This window comes from Camponotus floridanus, unplaced genomic scaffold (assembly GCF_003227725.1).
Source record: "Camponotus floridanus strain SB8 unplaced genomic scaffold, Cflo_v7.5 scaffold7, whole genome shotgun sequence".
NCBI lineage: Eukaryota > Metazoa > Arthropoda > Insecta > Hymenoptera > Formicidae > Camponotus > Camponotus floridanus.
Genome location: NW_020229838.1, coordinates 2,699,704 through 2,720,768, shown reverse-complemented (window position 1 = coordinate 2,720,768; position 21,065 = coordinate 2,699,704). Strand labels below are relative to the sequence as shown.

At 31.5% G+C, this 21,065-nt stretch overlaps 3 protein-coding genes across 3 annotated transcripts in view; 1 reads left to right on the top strand and 2 right to left on the bottom strand.

Moving 5' to 3' along the window:
* LOC105256064 overlaps positions 1-21,065 on the top strand; it is an 89,088-nt gene that overhangs the window by 31,744 nt on the left and 36,279 nt on the right. The gene's annotated exons all lie outside the window — the stretch shown is intronic.
* On the bottom strand, positions 1,341-9,659 carry LOC112639504. The gene is made up of 4 exons (XM_025413686.1): positions 9,522-9,659; positions 2,187-2,389; positions 1,583-1,690; positions 1,341-1,485 (listed from the first exon to the last, which is right to left on the bottom strand). Exons 1-4 carry the CDS (start codon positions 9,651-9,653, stop codon positions 1,341-1,343), a joined length of 588 nt encoding a protein of 195 aa, XP_025269471.1. The 5' UTR covers positions 9,654-9,659.
* LOC112639503 lies at positions 15,705-20,696 on the bottom strand. The gene is made up of 4 exons (XM_025413685.1): positions 20,595-20,696; positions 19,463-19,653; positions 17,501-17,617; positions 15,705-15,870 (listed from the first exon to the last, which is right to left on the bottom strand). Exons 1-4 carry the CDS (start codon positions 20,694-20,696, stop codon positions 15,705-15,707), a joined length of 576 nt encoding a protein of 191 aa, XP_025269470.1.

Sequence of the window (21,065 nt, the reverse complement as noted above, 5' to 3'; positions counted from 1 at the left end):
TGCTAATATTAATTACATACGCATTTACACTAAAATATTTTGCAAATTTTTATCATTTATTATTGTAATTATAATGATTATTTATTTTTATAATATATTTTTATAATTTATTATTTTTAAAATAAATAATAAATTTATAAAATTCATAGATATAAATGTAAAAAAATCCAAAATTTTAGTATTAAATTTCACTGTTATTATAGTAAATATTTGTAACAGGGTATTGCAGCTATGTATTCTTTGCACTTATTCAATTTTCGATTTTTAATTTTTGATCGCTCTTTGTGCATCGACCGTAAGCACGTAATACTGTTCACAAGAGGTGCTACAAAGTGCCATACGTTCTATTTTTGTTAGACCACGTTAGTTGAACGACATCATTTGTGTTGACTTTAATGCCTATGATAACGTTAACTCAATTTCATGTCATTGTACACAAGTGTCAAGTTTTTTAGTTGTTACTCTATATTTGCGTAATACATAGTTAGTTTGCTTTATCTTGAAAGATTGCTACTTTGCATATCTTGAATTGTTATATGGAAATATTGATTGTGTTTAACATAATTAAAAAAGAAAGAAATTACAGAATATTAAATTAAAAATTAATATATTTAAAATCGCCGCAATAAAATTAAATTTTGACAATAAAAATTATTTTAATTTTCGATAAGAATAATATTCCTTGACTTTTTATCTAACATATATATCTTATATATTTTATTATTATCGTATATGAAGTAAAATATGGAGCAAAAAACAATATGAGTGATAAATTAATATTTATTTCAAATCATCTATCGAAATTATAAGATTTGAAAATTAATTTTATCGTTCAAGAATTAAATTTTGTATGGCATTAAATTATCGATTCAAAGCAATTTTTAATTTATCTTAAATGTATTGATTGGAAAATTGTAGGAAATTTGGTAATTTTTAATAATAATGACAAATTTAAATTTATATCTTTGTAAAGAGATAATAAAAATTAAAAAAAACTGTTTCTTTTTTTCTCTTGGATAAATATATAAATATATATAAAAATAAATAGTATATAATACTTTAATTACATATAAAGATAAATAGTCTATAATTTAACTTTAACTATAAAAATATAGATCATATTTAAAATCATATATTTATTTTTTTTTAATCTTAGATTTTTCTCATAATACGCAGCTTGTTTTATTTGTATGTATAAATCCATTATTTTTAGTTACTATTTTCGATGATTAGTATTTTATATTTTATATATATAACAGAAAAATATTTAAAAGTAAAGATTTTTCTGTCATTGTCAGAGCAATTAATTCTTGGAGCTTGCTTTTGGATATTATAATTTTCTATGATATCACTTTTGAGATTTGATCCAGAATTCCTTGACCAGACAGACATAATGGGTAAATCAGCGAACAATCATAATTTCTTTGTCCAAATTTCAGCGCCTCTAAGTATTCGGAATCTAAGGAATTATTTTCTTGTTGAGGCCTAAAATTAATAAACTTTGTATTTCGGAATCTTCGAAGAAATATAATGATATAAAAATGTTAACACAAAAATATAAAAATTAAAATTTCTTTTTTACGTGAGCAAGAGATGCAATAATTCTCCCACGAGTCCTTCATCCTGTAATGACATCATCGCTGCTTCGCATATGCTTTTTTTCATGCATTCTCTTCCATTTATTCTTTTTCTATAAATTGTAGAAAAAATTTAATTATATACATATATTTAATTACAATATCACATTTCAATTTTGTGAAATAAATAAGTTAAATAACATTAAATTCTTGAAAGTCGCCAGTAAATAAAATAAAAGACGTAATTAAAATCGACCACACTGACAATTTTATTGATGGTAAAGAATCAAATGAGTTAAAAATAAAACACAATTCTAATGCACATATGTAATATTTTAACAAGTCAACATATGTATATTTTTTAATTGATTGATAAATATGTATATAAAAAATATTTGTATTAAAAAAATGAAACTTTTTCCGTGAATAATCATCTCTCGAAAAATATCTGAATTATTTCTTCGAATTTCTGTGCGTCTTTTTAGATTTAATTTACGATCATTCGAGACGCATCTAATATGCACTTAACAATGCAAATTTTCATGCTATCATTTCGGATATCATGTTCATCTACAGTGCGCAAATTCAAAAGAGAGAAACAGTTCTCACGTCTCAAGTCCCTCCTCTAAAAGCCTGTAAATAGTCATCCTCTCATCCCAATTAACACTTTTGCGACGTCGTCGTGATGAATTTTCGAAGAACTCTGTGAAGAACGTCGCGTTCTGTGGCAAAACATATTGGAACTGAAAATTCTGTCCATAAACCACATTTCTGCCCGAGAGTTCTACAGGTACCGCGTATCCCACGACGAGCTTATAGCAAATACAATGCACACAAATATATTTGCGCAATAGTATTACACAGAAGTATTAGATACGGTTAGAAGTTACTTATAGTGTCATTTCTAATACATCATTTATTACTTAAATGTTAAATTTAAATATAATTAAAATATATATAATTAAGACATTTTTAATATGATACTTTAAAGTCATTTATATATATATATATATATATATATATATATATATATTACATATATAAATGTTTTAATAGATTAATCTAAATAAAAAACCTTTTTTAAAAAAACATGAATGAATGCTTAAAAACATAAATTAATAAAATTTAAAAAAACAATATTAAACAATATTTAATTAAATGTTATGAGCGACAACTTCTTACAAAATGTTCTACAAAATAACGCCACGAAATTCCAAACAAGATAACCACGAAATAGAGTAAACAAGTTCGCACATTTCTACAGAAGCTTAAAGAATCTTGCGAACTCGCGCACTTGAAATATTTCCTTTTCTTTTATCCTTGAAAATATAAAAGATCTATCTCGAGCGATCGAGATAAAAGCAAGAGCTTTTCTGAACTTGGTTGGAGAATAAAAAATATGCGTCGCGTGAAGAAGAAGAGTAGTTGTCTTGCTCGTTCGAAAAAGTATAGACCAAAGAGATGCGGAGGAACAGGAAGTGGACGAGAATTAATTTTGTGATTTTCTTGGGTGATAGCGCGCCGGGAAAAAGAAGGGAACGTAGCCTCAGCGGAGGAAGTTGATGTCATCGCTCTCTCGTGATGGCATCTTGTAATAAACATAAAATTTCATATGCGCGGCAGTTCGAGCCGTAAGGAAAGAAATTGACCGCGATAGGGCGGGATAGGACTCGCGAATTCATTTTAGAGATTACGCGCTGTCGTAAATCAATCTCGCGAAATGGGAGGGAAGCACAAATCCGACCTAGCTCGACCAAGAAGCAAAAAGGGATGAAATGCGAAGAGTATCAATAACGACATCGACGGGACCGTCGATGACCGCAGCTCGTACATTTCCGGGAAGATCGATGAGAGACCAGAATAAATACGAGAGAAGAGACACGAGATTGCATTTCAAAAAGAGCGAGGAAGAAAGCTAGATTCATAGAGCCTTAGAGCTCGCAAGATATCACGGTATCGATGTGTATCGTTTTACGAAATAACGGAAAATGTATGCGAAGGTTTCTAATGAATATATACTAATGTGGAAAATTAGAGGGAAATATTTCTCATGCGTTTTTGAAATTAATTTTCCCGACTAATCTTTTTCAGTTGCGATATTTTGATGGCCATCCCCCAAGGGAAGATCTCTATCCTTATGCTATTTTCGCAACCTGCAGATGACAGAGAAGCTACATACAACTCTCTGGCGACTCGCCAAACCTGTCCTTTCTCTCGCATTAGTTTTTATAACGCGCGAGGCGTACTTTGCTTAGATACCTCGTATTATTTATGCAAAAGTCAACATTGCCAAGATGCACTGCCAGTTTTATGTTATTACTTGGCGCTTCTCCCCTTCCTGAGAAACATTATAAGAATATTAACAATAACATTTTAAATTCTAATTTAAATTCTAATAATGTCCTTTTAATTAAATATTTATTTTATATTTAAAATATTACCTATTAATAATATTAAAATATTATATGCATATATAAATTAATATTTTATTCAAGTATACTATGTATTTAATACATATTATAATATATTATTAATATATATATATATATATATATATATATATATATATAACAAATTCAGATTTATTCAAGTTGCTGTAGAACGCATTGCACGATTTACAAACGTTCAACAGCTGCATATCTAATTGTAACAAGAATATTTACTTAACAAATTTTTTGTCGAAAAAGACATGTAAAAACTGTTTTTAGAAGAGATAATTAAAAATTTCTACTTGTAGAGTTGCAAAACACTTGTTTTCTTTATAATACATTCTGCTATTATTTCCTTTTCTGTTCTCAACATAAAATCTGAATTATTATTCTTTTGATAACGCGCAGTTAAGCATTTAAAATAATTTTTATATTTAAAATGTGTTCCTTTTGATATTTTATATTTTAAATGTGCTCCTTTTAAATGTGACTTTTGTCCAAGTTTATCTTCATCAAATAAAACAACTTCTTTTCCTTTATTGTCTCATTGAATGAGATGAAGAAGAAACAAAAAAAGATGAACATTTTTCATCATATCCGTGCACTATATTTAAATAAGCTTGCTTTATGCGAAATTTTAAAAATAACTTACACATGATGTCTAAAATTATTAAAGGATGCATCGATATCTTTGCTAAAGAAAAATCGATGTTAACTAAAATATTTATGATTAAAAAAATAAATCGGTTTTTGAATATATCGCTATTTATTAAATAATATATAAGTCTTTCTTATTTTTCTCGATTGACTTTTTTGCATCGCAAATATCTCTCGCTTCATATTGTCATTATTATCTATAAATTGTGCAACGTTTTCGCTACCTAGGTATAGATCGATAAAATCTGAATTTTCCCACGAGAGATGGACCGATTGCATCTTGCTACTTGTAGAAATGAAGATGAGGTAAGATCAATATTCCTTTTCTAAATATCTTCCCGGGAAAAACGAAAGCAAAACTGCATCCGCAGCATCTCCGCGAGCTGCCGTATTTTCGGAATGCATTTACATCAGGAATCTCCAGAGCTCTCGTGAGCGACTGCGACGCGCTTTGTTTCAACAATCTCGAATGTTTACATGGGAATTTACCTTTATTCCGGATATATTGCGCATTTGTTAAAGCGTGCGACGGGAATAGCAATTTCCAAAAGAAATACAAACATCTCTTGTTAAATTGGTACGCAGAACCAAGAGTTTCAAGCTTCCCTCGCGATATTTAAAGGATATTGTAATCCTGTATCGCTTCATCGAGTACGCAATAAAACAGAGGCATTCGTGAAATGTATTCGAACTGGCTTTGATCACGACTCGTTGCATTTTTTGCTGGAACGATATTACTTACAGGATGTAATATCTCATAGAATAACGCTGAATTGAAAAAGAAGATTTATCCGACATTGCTTTCTCTCCTTTGCTCGCGTCGCAAATCACAATCAAACCCCGACATAATTTCTTCCGCGAGTTTACACGCGCGGTGACCCGAAACGCGCTTCAATCCGCTTTGCTCCTTTGATCGCTCACGTTTTAAAGCAAACATTCAAATATTTACAATTGTCGTGCTGCTTCTAGGATTAAAGGCTCTCTTTCCACGAAAGGGGGGCACAACGACTATCTCGTGTTATAAGTAACGCGAACAATCGATGTCGATTTGCTTCATCGCTTTTATCAACATACCGTACATTTCGATGTCCTTCTACGTGCATTGACCTGAATACAATTTGTCTTTTACATTTTATGTGCATACGAATTTTTTATTTCTCCTTTTCGAAAAGTGGTAGAAAAAGCGAGATTAAATGCAAACAATATTTTACTGTCAAAGTCCATTCTAGAACATCGCGTATTTTTAGCATTTCTCTCATATTTTCCTAATATTAGTAAGAAAGTGCTTTAATATTTTATCAATTTATGATAACTCAATCATCTAACGTTTCACTGATTCTGTTTCTTAACGTCGGGGAACTATATTGCTATTTTCATTATTATTTTGTTATTGTATTTCTTATTTCCCATTTATTAATTTCTTTCTTATTAAAAGAAGCAACGAGAGCTCTTAGAAAATCAAAATAAACTATTCGACATCGAGCTTCATCTTATCTGCCATCAAAATGTTTGTTATGCTATCATCACTAACTTCTAAAAGCTTTTACATTCTAGATCTGATTTTTATAACGAAATAATATTGATCATTATCGAAGCAAAACATTAATCTATAAACTTATATGTTTAACTTGATTTTGATTATCTCTTTAAAATTGTAATTAAAATTAATATCACATGGTATTAAAATATAAATTATCATAGATATTAGTTTGAATTTAAAATACAAGGCACTATTAATACACTAGTGTAATAATTAAATTAAGCAATTTTATAATAAATAAACTTGTAAATATAATACTTCACAATTGAAACTAATAATATTTGACTATAAAATTTTGTATTAAATGTATAATAATTTAATATTCTATTTAATCTGTTCATTTATATTTTATAATATATATACAATTCATAAAAGAAATGCATACACAGTATTAAAAAATAAAACTGTCAAAATTCATTTTTTCTCTCACTAGTTTCTTGAAATATTATAAATAACTAATATTAAAAAAATACACTCATACAATTTTGAAATATATAAAATAGATAGTCATTATATTCTCAGTTAATTTTAACAATAATTATAATGAAGTCAGATATCACTGGTTTATAATTTCCCTTTCTGCCTGTAGTAGTATAATAGGTTATATCATCAACGTTCTATCATAAACGTGCCTTCCTTGGATATTAGTCCAAAGACCTGAAAAATTACAAGCGACATTGTTTACACAATATGTCAACATATTGTATAAATACTGTGTCACGTCATCTGGCCACATATTACGATTACCTGAGAAATATTAAACTACTCGAAAGCATACTCTTTATTTTATTCTTTATAAAGGAATTATATTGATACTATCGTTAATTAGGAAACATGTAGCGATGTAATTTAATTTATTAAAAGCTGCTACAATTTAATTTAATTAATAATTCCTTGATGCATTGATTGTACATTGACATCAATTTGAATTTAAGTAGACTTCTTCAATAAATTTTTGTAATTATCAAATTTATGAATAACTTATATGTATCTACTATAAAATTATAGCCATCTAACAGTCGATATGGCAAGTTATTTTCCAATCGTGAAATGTATCGCTGTGTAATCTAAAAGTTATTTATTAATAATTATTATTATATATGTAATCTGTAGAGAAAATACATCTATTTCATATACAAAATTAAAATTAAAATATGACGACACAAGATGAGAATAACGTTAAATTGAAAAAAAATTATACGTTGACCAGATATTTTATGGACGTTTCGTTTAATTTCCGTTCAATTTTTTCCTTTGTAGAGAAAGAAAAAAGAGAGAAAGAGACAGAAAGAGAGAGAAAAAGAGAGAGAGATAGATCGTTGAGATTCTCTCGTTGGCAGCGAAAATCAAAACAAACAATTCATCATGACATCGAACTTCGTCCCATCTACCGCGAGAGCGAAAAGTACGGCTAAAGTTTTTCTATTTAATTAAAGAATTTGTGGCTGCTGGCACAAATAAAAATGCAGTTAATTATCAATCACGTTCTGCAACGTACATCCTGTCGGAATATTTTCGCAATTTAAATTTATTCTCTCGCTGTCAAAAACATTAATAGCACTATTATCAACGGCTGTGCTAAATTTGTATTTAAAAATAATTCAGCACTCTGTATTCATGAAATTATTTTTAATTATTATTTTTAATTCTACTATGCATTAATCGAGTTAGTTAAAATAAATTTGTAAAAGAAATTAAGACTTTACATGTAAGACAGCAATTTTCGTTTAGAATTTTAATAATTTTAAAATAATAAATTAATCATAAGTAATTATCATGATGATAATAAAATCTAATCTGCTGTTTTCTTTTTTATTTTGATTATTATAAATTAAAACGTGTGTACATATAAATTATTAATTTATATATGTGATAATATATTTTAATAATTTATATATGTATAAATTATTATATAATATTTTATATATAATAAAATTTTATAATAAAATATTTTATAATAAAATTATTATATAATATTTTATATATAATAAAATTTTATAATCAAATATTTTATAATAAAATTATTATATAATATCTAATATTTTGTAATATTTAAACATAACACATTTTATTTTAATATGTTTTATACATATAATAAATTCTTTTGCAAAATATATCTTTAGTTTGAAAACAATTAAATATCTATAGAAATTTTAATTAAATTAGCGAATAAGAGCCACCGCGGATGGTAATGCGTAAATTTTCAATTGTTCGCGAAAATTTAAACGTGCACGAGGCATATGTTTCACTTGGTGTATTTACCAAGACATAGATTCTCATTTTTGAGAATTCTATAAAACCCCCTTTACCCGCCTGAAGAGATGTAGACGAGAAAAATATCGGGGTGAAGTCGCTGAATCGGGAATCGAATCCGAGTCTTTCGCTTGCTGATATTTTATATTCTCGTCTACATCTCTTCAGGGGGGTAAAAGGAGTTTTATAGAATTCTCAAAAATGAAAATCTATATCTTGATAAATACACCAAGTGAAACATATGCCTCGTGCACGTTTAAATTTTCGCGAACAATTAAAAATTTACGCATTACCATCCGCGGTGGCTCTTATTCGCTAGTTTCTTATCGTGTTGTTTAAATACATATAGAGCCTAATTCCTTTTAATTTAATTAAATTGTTAATTTAAAAGTATGCAATATTTAAGATATCATGTTACACCAAACTACGTAAATTAAATTTTCACTTAACGATTGATCCTGAGACGGTGGAACACGTGTAAAACTAGCTGCATCTAAACTAAAACTTCAAGAAATGTTTCTTTGAGCATCAAGACGGAAAGTTTATTCCGACGAAACCGAGTCTACAAGATAACTACGAAAATCTACTACATCTAAAGATAGGGAGTGTCATTAGCTTGTTAGATGGAGGATAGTTGCCGCGACATAGAATACGTGTCTTCGAACAGGATTTACTCTTACTCAGGATTTACTTTTACAGTTAAACTATGCGGAATTAGTTCTGAGAATCGTAATTAATTGATGATCTTCTAAGAGAAATATTTGGCGAAATTTTTAAATATACGCACAGCAAAACTTAAAAATTATTTATTTCTACATTTATTTAAAAATTAATTTATTTCTAAATTTATTTAAAAATTAATTTATATCTAAATTTATTTAAAAATTAATTTCTAAATTAATCAGGACTCCCTTTTCAATTATATGACGCGGAAAACCTCGCTCTGAACATTTGAGATTTGAATAATAAAATATTAAAATAAAATATTTTTAATATATACTTAATATACTTAAGGAATGAGGTTTCTTTTATAAGCAAAAAATGTGTATTGAGAGATCAAAATACCTTGAATGTTCCTCCGTATGGATAGACAATCGGCGGTGGATATAACATCTGTCTTCTCTGTCTGGAAGCGAAACTTTCATCTTTCCAACAATATAATACAAGAAAGATGAACAGAAATACCTTTTTCGCCATTAAAATCTAACAGAAAGTAAAAAAGCATAATATAATATGATTTATTTCATCTCATACAAATTTTTTCATATATATTTTAAGCATAATTATTTTTTATTTAAATCTATGTATTTGTATGTTTTCTCGAAATTACTTTTTTTATGTGTCTTTTATATATCAACTTTAATAATATAAATATATTTGCGAAAAATATGCTTGTGAAGTGTAAAAATAATCGAGATAGCTTTTTTTGCGCACAAAACAGTTTTCAATAAGAGTTATTTTGAGTTTTGATTTCAACAACTATCAATTTTTGATTGAAAGCTGTACTGCATAGTTTCACATTCGTCATTTATTGCATTGCAATTTCTATTTAACATTGACCGCTTTTTACATGAAATTCGCTCGATAAATATTATAAAATCATTTTTTATAAATTATTTTCTCTCTATCTTTAGATCGTATTACCCTTTGAGTCACTCATTAACAGTTTATATACGTCTACAAATAACAAGATAATATTACTTTATAGAGTGTGTGTGTGTGACGTGAAAGGAAAGTTGAATTTAATCATCATTATCCATTTACTACGTTTTTGACTTTGTAATCATATTGTTTAAAATTTCTAATGTTGATTAAAAAAAGATAACGAAAATAGGAATTTGTATTTTTATAATCCAGTGTTTTTAATTATTGCATGCAACTACAAAAATCACACTTACTTCAGCAACTGTGAAAGAATAAATAGAATATATCTATGCAAATTATATTCAAATATATCGTAATTAGAATAATTTCTTGCTATTAATGATTGACTCTATAAGTTTAATATATAAAAACAGTTTAAAGATAGAAAATTATATTCTATTATTAATCAATATATAGTATGTATAAAATTGTATGAAACTGCGGAATCTACTTTTTCTATATAAAAATTGCAGACTTTACAGTTGGAGAATTTTTACGTGGGAGAATCTTTTATTATTAAGGACATAGTGAATAAAATCGAAGAACGGCTTATATAATAATCTTTACGTTTCACGACTATCGCGGTGTCACACTCGCCAGAGTCGATCCTATTGGATTCCACGGGGAATAAGAAACGAAACTCACGAGCAGCGGCAAATATGCCGCTATAATCCCGAAGCCGAAAGCAGCGCGATTCTCGAACCCGCGTCGTATTCTATGGATAAAATGTACGCTACCAAGACGAATGAATTCGTATTCAGGTGTAACCCGCGGGTGGCCGGCATTAAATATAGTACTACTTTTATCAAGGGTGCAATTTATGGCGGCTTTTATGGCCTGCCTTGTATAAGTATCGCGTCGTTTTCGCACTTTCCCGTAGGGCGGGTGTAACCGCGCTGAAAAAAGAGCGACTTGCGGTGTAAATAACTCGTCTGGCGTCCGGAAAAGTTTTTGGGTATCGCTCGAGAGGAGAAGATTTCATGGCCGTCGCGAATTCGTCGCCGTTTCCGACGTTTTTCTCTTAAGCTCATTTCCTGACAAGTATTATGTCACGTTACAAAACCTTACTTAAGTTTCTTTTCGCACGCGAGTACATAAATTTAAATTCAAACAAACCGCGTACCATTTCATGCGAAGAGAGAATAAATCTTCTTATTTACTCTTCGGGAAATATAACGCAGCATCGCAAACTCTCTTTGTTTTAACGTTAAATATTCAGCTTTAATAATAAATACACATGCTTAACGTAAGTCGCAGGAGAATATGTTAGGACTAATTAACGTTTAGAACAAAGTGTAACTATATAAACTTAATAAAATATAAATTTAAAGCAATATATGGAAATCGCGCAGACGTATCCTGAAGCCGTAATACCGACCGTAATAGTTTGTAAACAGCATGCGTTTCATCTGACGGCGTACCTTTAATCTTATGACCGAGAACACAGTAAACTCGCTGCAGGAGGCGGTGCATACGCACGCTTGTCTGACTTTAACCGGCCGCTTCTACTTCCTCCGTTTCGGAACAGCGGCGCACGTGGCCCGCCTCGTGGAAATTAACGTAAATTCGCAGAGCCGCACGAATTGCTTGCTCAGCGAGTCGACACCTGCGATGAATTATAGCCAAATACGCTCAAATAATTTCATGCGCTACGGACGGTCGGGACAGCCATGGAAAAAGAGGCTGTTCTTGAAATGAAACGCTTAATGCTTTTGGAACTCGCTCAATTTTTGTCGTTTGCTTTTTAAAATAAAAAAATTAGGCATTACACAATCGCATTTTTGAATCATCCATTTTAAAATAGTATGCAATTCATGAATAACGTTTTATTGAATTATAATATATGTATAGATATATATTTTCTTTCTCTCTTTACCTTTCTAAAATATATTTTATAAAAGTGACGAACGCAAAAAAAACCTTTTTTATTAATTAAAATACACTTTTATCATTTCTTTTAATTATATAAAGAATTTCATGCGCTACGGACGGTCGGGACAGCCATGGAGAAGGATCCAGAGGATGTTCTTGAAATTAAACGTTTAATGCTTTTGGAACTCGTTCAATTTTTGTCGTTTGCTTTTTAAAATAAAAAATTAGGCATTACACAATCGCATTTTTGAATCATCCATTTAAAAATAGTATGCAATTCATGAATAACATTTTATTGAATTATAATATATGTATAGATATATATTCTCTTTCTCTCTCTATCTTTCTAAAATATATTTTATAAGTGACGAACGCATAAAATATAAAAACATTTTTTATTAATTAAAATATACTTTTATCATTTCTTTTAATTATATAAAGAATTTGAGGAAATTTCTCTTGAGGAAATTTCTTTTCTTATCTTAATCGAAATAAAACTTTTCATGAAAAGACTTATTTAAAAGTTTGCGTAATATACAATAATTCGATTCGCAACTTTAAATCTATTGTTTTCGCTTAATTTTGATATTCCTCCTAAAGAAAGACATCCATCTTCAATCATTACTCATGTGCGCATTAACGAGTAATTACTAAAAAAAGACAAATACATTTGCTCATTTATATATATATATGTGTGTGTGTGTGTGTGTGTGTGTGTGTGTGTGTGTGTGTGTATTTACCGAATATTATATTTCATCGTTAAACTTGGGATTATAGTCCCCACCGGGTGAATTAATCTTCTGCCTGAATTATACTTTATCTACTTACGTTCTCTCTCGTAATTCATAACTCCATTGCTTTCTTTCACGTGTTATACAACCAAAATGAGACACGGGCAATGTCAGACAGTAATTAATCATCGTTACAATATTATTTTTACATCCCGTATATCTCGTCCCGTATATCTCAAATTAAATCTTATCACTTCCGTAAATCCGAAAACAATATACACGTATAAAATATTACGGAATAAAGCTTCTGTTATAAGTATAATATTAGTTAAAGTTAATGTCAAGCTTTACTCTGAACAATAGTGGCAAAAACATGCTCGGAAAGTAACAGCCGGATACCATCGCGAGAGATGGATAGCCATCTACTGTTCACCCTCTCTTGCTTCAAATGTTTGTCAGTTCTGCCTTTGTAATCACTGTTTGCTGAAAGTTGTCACCACCCCGTCCCAGGTGAAAATGCCCGCGACAAGTTCTGGATAAGAGGCGTTGCGCGCGGAATAAGTTTTGGAACAGGAAGATTACACGTTCAAACCTTAAAGCCCTCAGAAACGCGAAGTAGGGGCGGCATTAGAGAGCAGAGGAGGAAAAGAGAAGGAGAAAAGTCCAGATAAGATAAATAAAGATGGAATCGTAAGAAAAAAGAAGGCAAGAGGGACGCAGGGGGAAGGACGAAGAATGTAAACCGACGTGGAACTAAGTACAGAAAGAGATCATTATTCTATGTCTCGAGGGGATAAATCTCAGTTAATGACTTGCAAAGTTTTAATCGATGCGCCATAATAAAATTATATAATGCGGCTCTATGCAAAATAACGCGAAGGTAATCTTACTTCCGATATTTCGCACTCGAGGTGTCTCGGACGCGGACGAAAAATTGGGAGAAAAGATGGAGATAAATGAAGATAGAAACAGAGGAACAATAAAGCGGTTGAACAAAATTGGATAGTAAACGGAAAAAAAGTCCTCCGTCTTTCCCAGCACCCTGGATAAGATGAATGCCTAGTCTCCGGAACCACCTTACTCTATTTCTTTCGTTGAAAATTGCGCATAATGTTACCTGTGAATAGTTAATTGTTTAATTAATTACTTCCAGCCGTACATGTAATCCTCTAGCGCGCCATTCTATTGTAACATTATACTATTATCGCAAATGTAACCGTTAATCCCAGGAGCGTAATATGTTTAACACGAGGAACGCTGCACAATACATTCCCTGAAAACGCGGATGGCATAAAATTAGGTCGTATTAAAGTATTCTCATAAAAAAATTCCATGTTTGCATATAAATTATATTTTAAATTATTTAATTATACACACCTCTATAAAAAAAACTCTAATTTTTTAACAATAGCAAAATATTTCATTAATTATATAATATATTCTATAACATATTTCATTAATTATATAAATCTTTTTGATTTAATTATATAAATTAATTATATAAATCTTTTAATTATATAAATCTTTTTGAAGGTAATTAATTTCTGTCGTGTTTTTTTTTTGCGTGAAAATGCGCAGCAAAGTTATTATCTTGTCATCAAACTCTCAATTTTTTCAAGCAACGTATCTTTGCGGTGAAGCCGGAAATTAAAATACAATTAAAGTCCACTTGAAATTAACTCTCTGAGGAATATGCTTTTTTCTCTTTTATCTCTCGAAACTTAAGTTCGCGGAAATCTCCTCGTACAGCTAAAGGATCATTAATCTCTCGATACTCGCTAACAAAAATCGACTCTAAATCTTACAAGGAATAACGTTATGGGTCTATTCCAACAATTCTAGGACGCTCTATATGTGCACGCGATAACACATGTGAAAGTGCGTGACTAGGCGTACTCCATCATCGTCTACCGGAGAAACTATCGCGCGTTGGTGGATCTTTCACTGCCTCCGTGGCTGTGCATGAAGAACCAAATACATATGTAACCTTCGATGGTGCGAGACAGGCGGAAGGAAAAGACGGTGAAAGATAGCGGGCATGAGGAGAGAACGGAAGAGGAAGGAGGATAGCGAGGAAAGCGAAGAAGGAAAGAGGACCAGAAGAGATATGATATTTACGAATCCAGATAAAAAGCCCGAGAAAAGATACGTATGAGAAAAGAAATCAGTCGCTGTATGTCGTTTTTCGAGCTATTTTACGGGATGAAACCCGAGAGCTAAATTTACTTAACACCCTTTTCATATCTACTTTTGTGCTTACGACGATTATTCGATCATCGTTGCTTCTGATAGAGAAAACATTTTTCTCTTAAATTTAATTGCGCGTGATATAATTTCAGAAATTTTATTAATGTTAGCAGATATTCATAAATAAATCCCTTTAAAACGATTAATTTTAATTTTTTCAAGGATATTTAAATTATTTAAATTTTAATTTATTTAAATTTATTTTTACAGATATATATATTATATTTATATTCTTTTGTGCGGTTTAAAACACAAATATAAAAATGTAGAATTATCAAAATAATGGAATTTAAAATACATGCGCTTCATTTTTTAGGCGGTTATACATTTTTATTTTTTAATTTGTTAAATTTCACTTAAATTTTAAAATATGTATGCAACAAAAAATAGTACACGACACATATACGTCACTTTAACAATACAAGATTCGAATATAATCTTAAATTTTCCAGAGGATAAAAAAAAGGATATATAAATATTCAAACTATAATTTTGTCATTTCCGCTCGTATCAAGCTCCATCTTATAAAACTCCATCAATCCATCATACCTCGAGATCGCTTATTGGAAAATAAAAAATTCCACAGGATACTGTTCTAGGGCGCTCTATATGTCTCAAAAAATTCCACAGGATGCTACTCGTTGCATCTCAAGATTCTCACGTAACTTGAAACGTAAGAAATTGATGAAACGCGCTATTAATTGAATCGCTTCTTAAACCGGAAGGAAACGAAGTCGCGCGGTGATTCGATTACTTAAGGAAATACAATCTCGGTAAATGATTCCAACGGTGACTCGACGCAATCGGGATACATTAAGATGCAATCGCCGCCAGACCTACCCAATCGTTCGGCTTCCTGATACAATTTGTTGACGCTCCAGTGACTGGAATTAATCGCTATCGGCGTGTCCTCCGTGGGCCTGTTGAGAAGAGATTCCGATTAAATCGTTTCGAGCAGCGAGTTTTATTCAAATCCACGTTATCCGATATCTCTCGAAGCATATCTTGCATTTCAAAAACGTGTACATCTCATCTCAATCACTGCGAGCCACCGTATCAAGATACGAGTATCTTCTCCATTTTTGAATATATATAATTATATTTATAATGTTTAAATAATATATTTTTTAAATAATATATATTTTATAATATAATATATGAATGAAAAAATAAAATTGCAATTTTAATAAGTTATCGTACAATATTTTTAAATATATAAGTAATGAAATGTCACATCGTACTAATCGAAATTTCCAATTTGCTGTTGTGTTGAATGTAATCTATATACCTATATTTATATAAATAGGAGATACTATAATTTATTCCGTTACTCATATATTATTGAAGCAACGGAATCTATATTGATGTCTAGGATTTTCGACGAGTCTCAGTAATTTGCGTGCTCGCGCCCAGCAATTAATGGCCTGTCGGTATTAATTTGTAAAATATATTTGACAACAAAGCTTATATTCGTCGGGATCTCCCCTTCTCTTATTTTTTCTCAAAATACGCAATTACATTCATCAGCATTCGTTGGATTATTTCGAAGGGAAATTCCCTGAGCGGCTGCGAAGGGATAGCACAAAGTAAAGCCCGGCGAAAACCTTTCTAGGCGAAACAATTCCATTAGAAACTTAATGTACGCGCCTAACTTTGTCGCAATTAGCGCGTCGGTGTTAGCTTGGGAGCGCAATTTCCCTCGAACACACGCGGACGTGAACGCGCGTTCGGAATAGCAAATTCGTGATTCCCTACAGAATGAGCGAATATTTTACATGATGTAACAGCCCGCACTGCTCAATTGACGATCAATTAGAACTTATAGCCAAACATGAGTCGCATGACAAATTTTTCCTCATAAAATTCCCATCCATCACGAATCGAAATCACTTGGGAAAATAAAACTTTGCAAACAAGAGATTGCAGAAAGAAAATAAAGTCGCGAAAGATTCACGATTCGAAGACACGAGTATGTGCAAAACTTTAATCATACACTCCGTGTGTAGTGTACAATATATTTATATTTTTATTAATCCCCCGCCAGCAAATTATTTTTTAATATTGATTTTTTAAATTGATATTTAATAATATTGATTTTTATATTGATTTTTAATATTGATTTTTTTAATAATTGTATTTTAATATCTTTCCCACACGCACATTATACATATATACATCCTAATATGAAGGTTTCGAGACCGATATAATGCAAGTTCTGGATTTTGGCACTAATAACCTGTAAAATTATACGTTAAAACTTTATAATAGCTGATACGTGCAATAAAATGAAGGGGAATCTATAATTTTTGCATTCCGTTAACCTACATTTTACGGATTTTACATTAACCGAAAGAAATATCTCAGAGTAGAGTCTTTACATTATTTCCAACGAATGCATGACCATTAGAGACTTCCAAGAGAATTCATTACTCGCGACTCTTCCGGTAATAAATCTCGTTTCCGGTGTACGTCGTACAAGTACGTGTACATCAACCGTTGCCTTTCAACGAGGGTCAAAGCGCGAGTGCCGAAACGTTGGAATTGACTTACGTTAAAATTAAGTGAATCATTTCCTCGAGAACGTCCTGTTGGGTCCTGCGAAGAGGCGTTTCCGCGAGTTCGCAAATGGTCCTCAAAAGGCACTGCCTCCCATCCCGCCAGCCGTGTCTAAAGAGTCAACATTAAATCTTACTTTGCTGCGCGACGTACCTTCTTTCTCTCTTTCGTCACTCTTCGATTCCTTCTTATTTTAATCCAACACCGATGTAATTTTATCGAAGCGGCAGTAAAATCTTTGACAAGCAATTGAGAAAGTAAAAATGTCGACTTTTCATTAAACGACGGGATTTACACGAGAGGAAAACTTATATCTTGTGTTTCATTTCGCGTGATAATCGAATAACGATTTGAAGCTCTTCGAAAACATTACATTACATTATATTAATAAGAAAATGTTTACGATGCTTTGTATTTTATTTCGGGGACCAAAAAGAAACTTAAAAATTTTGCCCCGACATCATTTCTCAGAAGCACTTTCCCCAGATATTCGCGAAATTATTACACTCGCCATTATTGATTGGCCGTTTCTTATCGCGATATCTCAGAAGACAGGTTTCTCATTTATCACGCACGACCCTGCATTATACCATCCTGTATCCCAGCGGAGTAATAGCCTTGTGTCCCAATTAATTTATGTTCGAGTCGCCATTTCTGCGCCGCCCTTTGATCCTGCGAGTGACGACGTTTCGCTTATACAGAGCGAAAGCGTGAGTGATAGAACGCAAGGAGAGACGCTCTCCTTTGTCGTGCAAGTTGGCAGAGTTTGCATCGTACGGATTGTAACTGCATATGTTCTCTTATGTTCAATTTAATAATAGTAGTAACTGTCTCGAATCGTAATATCTCTCAATTTCAACAACTCTAGTAGTCATCCATTTGTCAATTTTGAATTAGAAACGAATGATAAATTGTAAATGTTTATATCTAAACAATAGAATGGAAAATGTAAAATTATTATTATTAGTGAATTATTATTATTAATATTAATAATTAATAATTATTATTAATATTAATAATTAATATTAATAATTAATAATTATTATTATTAATATTAATAATAAATTAATTTTAATATTATTAATATTAAAATTATGATTATTAATGAACTTTACTTGACTGATATGAAAAATTATGACATAACTCCTCCGATAGCGATAAAAGTAAATTTTACCATTGACATTTCTAATACCATTTAATTCTAATTAACAGATCTAATTAACAAATTACGATATGCAAATGATTGCGAAAGAATCTGTGATGAAATTTGAAAAATGTGGGCAAAAACGCTGATGTAACTCTTTCGATAATCTCGGCGTCAATACTTCTGGAATGTTGCCCAAAGGGTGAAACATTGAAACAAGGAATCTCCTGCCTTGACAGAAATATGATTTCAATAAACGACCATTGCGCACTACTACTAATATACATAGTAGCAGAGTTTAAGTTAATTACGAATTTACTCGCGCCAGCTTCTACCATGTTTACTGATTCATCGAGCAATTTCGTCTGCGTAATGCCCGGCGTTTGTTCTTCCGATTCAAAATTCAAATCGCCTCTCGACTGCTCATTGTGCAAATTCGACGGGAGGAAATGCGAGTAAAATTGCGCGCTTGTTCTCGGATCGCGTGTATGAAAGTGAACAAAAAGGGTCGGTGGAGAAATAACGGGAAAGAAAGAAAGAAAAAGAGAGAGAGGTAGAGAGAAAGAGAACGATAGAACTCGCTCGTTCAGCCAATTTCGATAGTGCTGTAAGTGTCGTGCAGATTGAAACCAATTGATATATCTTTCGAGGCTTATACTTCGACTGTCCCTAAATCTCGGCGAAGTTAATGCAAACGAAAATCAGATAATCACGTAATTTGATAGATTCTTGTTTCTTGTTGAAATTACGACGGAGAAATCGCACACGTCTCGCGAAGTTTCTTCTAAGGAAATTTGCAGACGACAACTTACTCATCCAGCAAATTCTCAATGGCGACGTAAGTTTCCTGCAAATTGAGATCCCTAACGTGTCTCGCACGAATTATCGTTGGTTCGAACTGCGACAGATTCCAAGGTAGAACAAAGTTAAGTTGATATCCCGCGCTGTAGGCGATGCCACCCCTTTTCGTCATCGCTATCGGCATCGAGATACCCAGAGTAAACTGTAGAACAAATTTTCCGAGATTATGTTCCTTACATTTAACTTGCGACATAAATGATATGCATATTACTTTATATTATATTATACTTATTTATTATACTATATACTATTATACTATTTATTATACTATATTTATTTTTTATAGCTATATTTATTTTAATAATTTACTAAAGCGAATATTTTTGAAAAGAATTCATTCGAAAGGCGAAAAAGCTTTTCGAAGAGAGACAGTGGTTCACCTTCGGTCGGGTCGGATTGCTAAATTCGTTAATTAGTGTTGCAACTGCTTGCAAATAAATATTTAATGTGACGACAATGATAGTATTTTGTCGCGCGAACCGCAGGCGCAAACTAAAAGCCCCTGTAACAATTGGTACCCGCAGCTAAATATCATTTTAATAGCCTATCACGTTTTCGGCTCGAGCGTAAAATTTCTTTTGTGACATATGGAATGAGAAATTTTTTGCTGTCAATCTGCAAGTTTAAAGATAAATTTATGAGCGATTAAAAAAACAATTTCTGGTACCCAAAAGTTTTAATATTCAATGCTTCGACATATTCCAATTTAATATAAAAAAATAATATGCAAATACTATATACATATATATGAAACAATACAGATTTTGGAAAAAGGGATAGTCTTTCCTACGATTTTTTATTAAAGTTTTATTTATTTTGAAAGCAATTAAAAAATCGCTTAATAACAGATTTTTGCAACACTCAAGAACTTTTATGACACATTAACTCTGTATATGTGTGTGTGTAAAAAGAGAAAAAGGGAGTTCTTCCAAATAATAATATAAAGCTTCCTTTCGAGAGAAAGAGAGAGAGATGCGCGCGTTTTTTTCGAAAAGAGATAAAAATAAAACGAAACATTTCAACTCGGTGAATTCTTTCGAAATAGCGTGCATGTATAAAAATAGCGGGAAATTTTAAAGATACCTGATACAAGGTATTCTCGGGGTACAGCAGTATCGCCCGACACCTCGAAAAAGTCGCCCAAAGGCCAACGGATGAGAATACCCATAAAAGCAGCCACGACATGATGAATAGACGCTACGGTATCGAGGGAGCGTCTGGGAAAGAAGTGCGCGTCTAATTCTGTACCCAAGTAATTCACGCGGACCATCGGATCACTGGTCAACGAACCGTGGACGAACGTTCTCTTATCCCACGGTTTGCGTATCGACGAGTTTGTGGGAGCACGATAATGAGTCCCGGAGTGACGCTTGAAAAACATGAGTCGATATTTCCAACGACCCGGCAAACGATCAGATATTACGAGCGATCAAAAACTTCCATCATTTTATTATTCATTTTTTTTTCTTTTTCTCCCTTGTCGAAGTTCGTCGATACATCTCGAGGTGAGAGTTAACTCCTCGCTTCTCTGTAACAGGGTAATGAAAAATAATA

Excerpts from the sequence above, each read along its gene's own strand:
- LOC112639503 (XM_025413685.1), bottom strand. The coding sequence starts at position 20,696 with ATGTCGTGGCTGCTTTTATGGGTATTCTCATCCGTTGGCCTTTGGGCG. Across the intron at positions 19,654-20,594 it reads CCGAGAATACCTTGTATCAG|TTTACTCTGGGTATCTCGAT; the intron begins GTATCTTTAAAA and ends TTTGTTCTACAG. Across the intron at positions 17,618-19,462 it reads ATTGAGAATTTGCTGGATGA|ACACGGCTGGCGGGATGGGA; the intron begins GTAAGTTGTCGT and ends TTGACTCTTTAG.
- LOC112639504 (XM_025413686.1), bottom strand. The coding sequence starts at position 9,653 with ATGGCGAAAAAGGTATTTCTGTTCATCTTTCTTGTATTATATTGTTGG. Across the intron at positions 1,691-2,186 it reads TTAGAGGAGGGACTTGAGAC|AAAAAGAATAAATGGAAGAG; the intron begins GTGAGAACTGTT and ends TACAATTTATAG. Across the intron at positions 1,486-1,582 it reads TTATTGCATCTCTTGCTCAC|GCCTCAACAAGAAAATAATT; the intron begins GTAAAAAAGAAA and ends TATTAATTTTAG.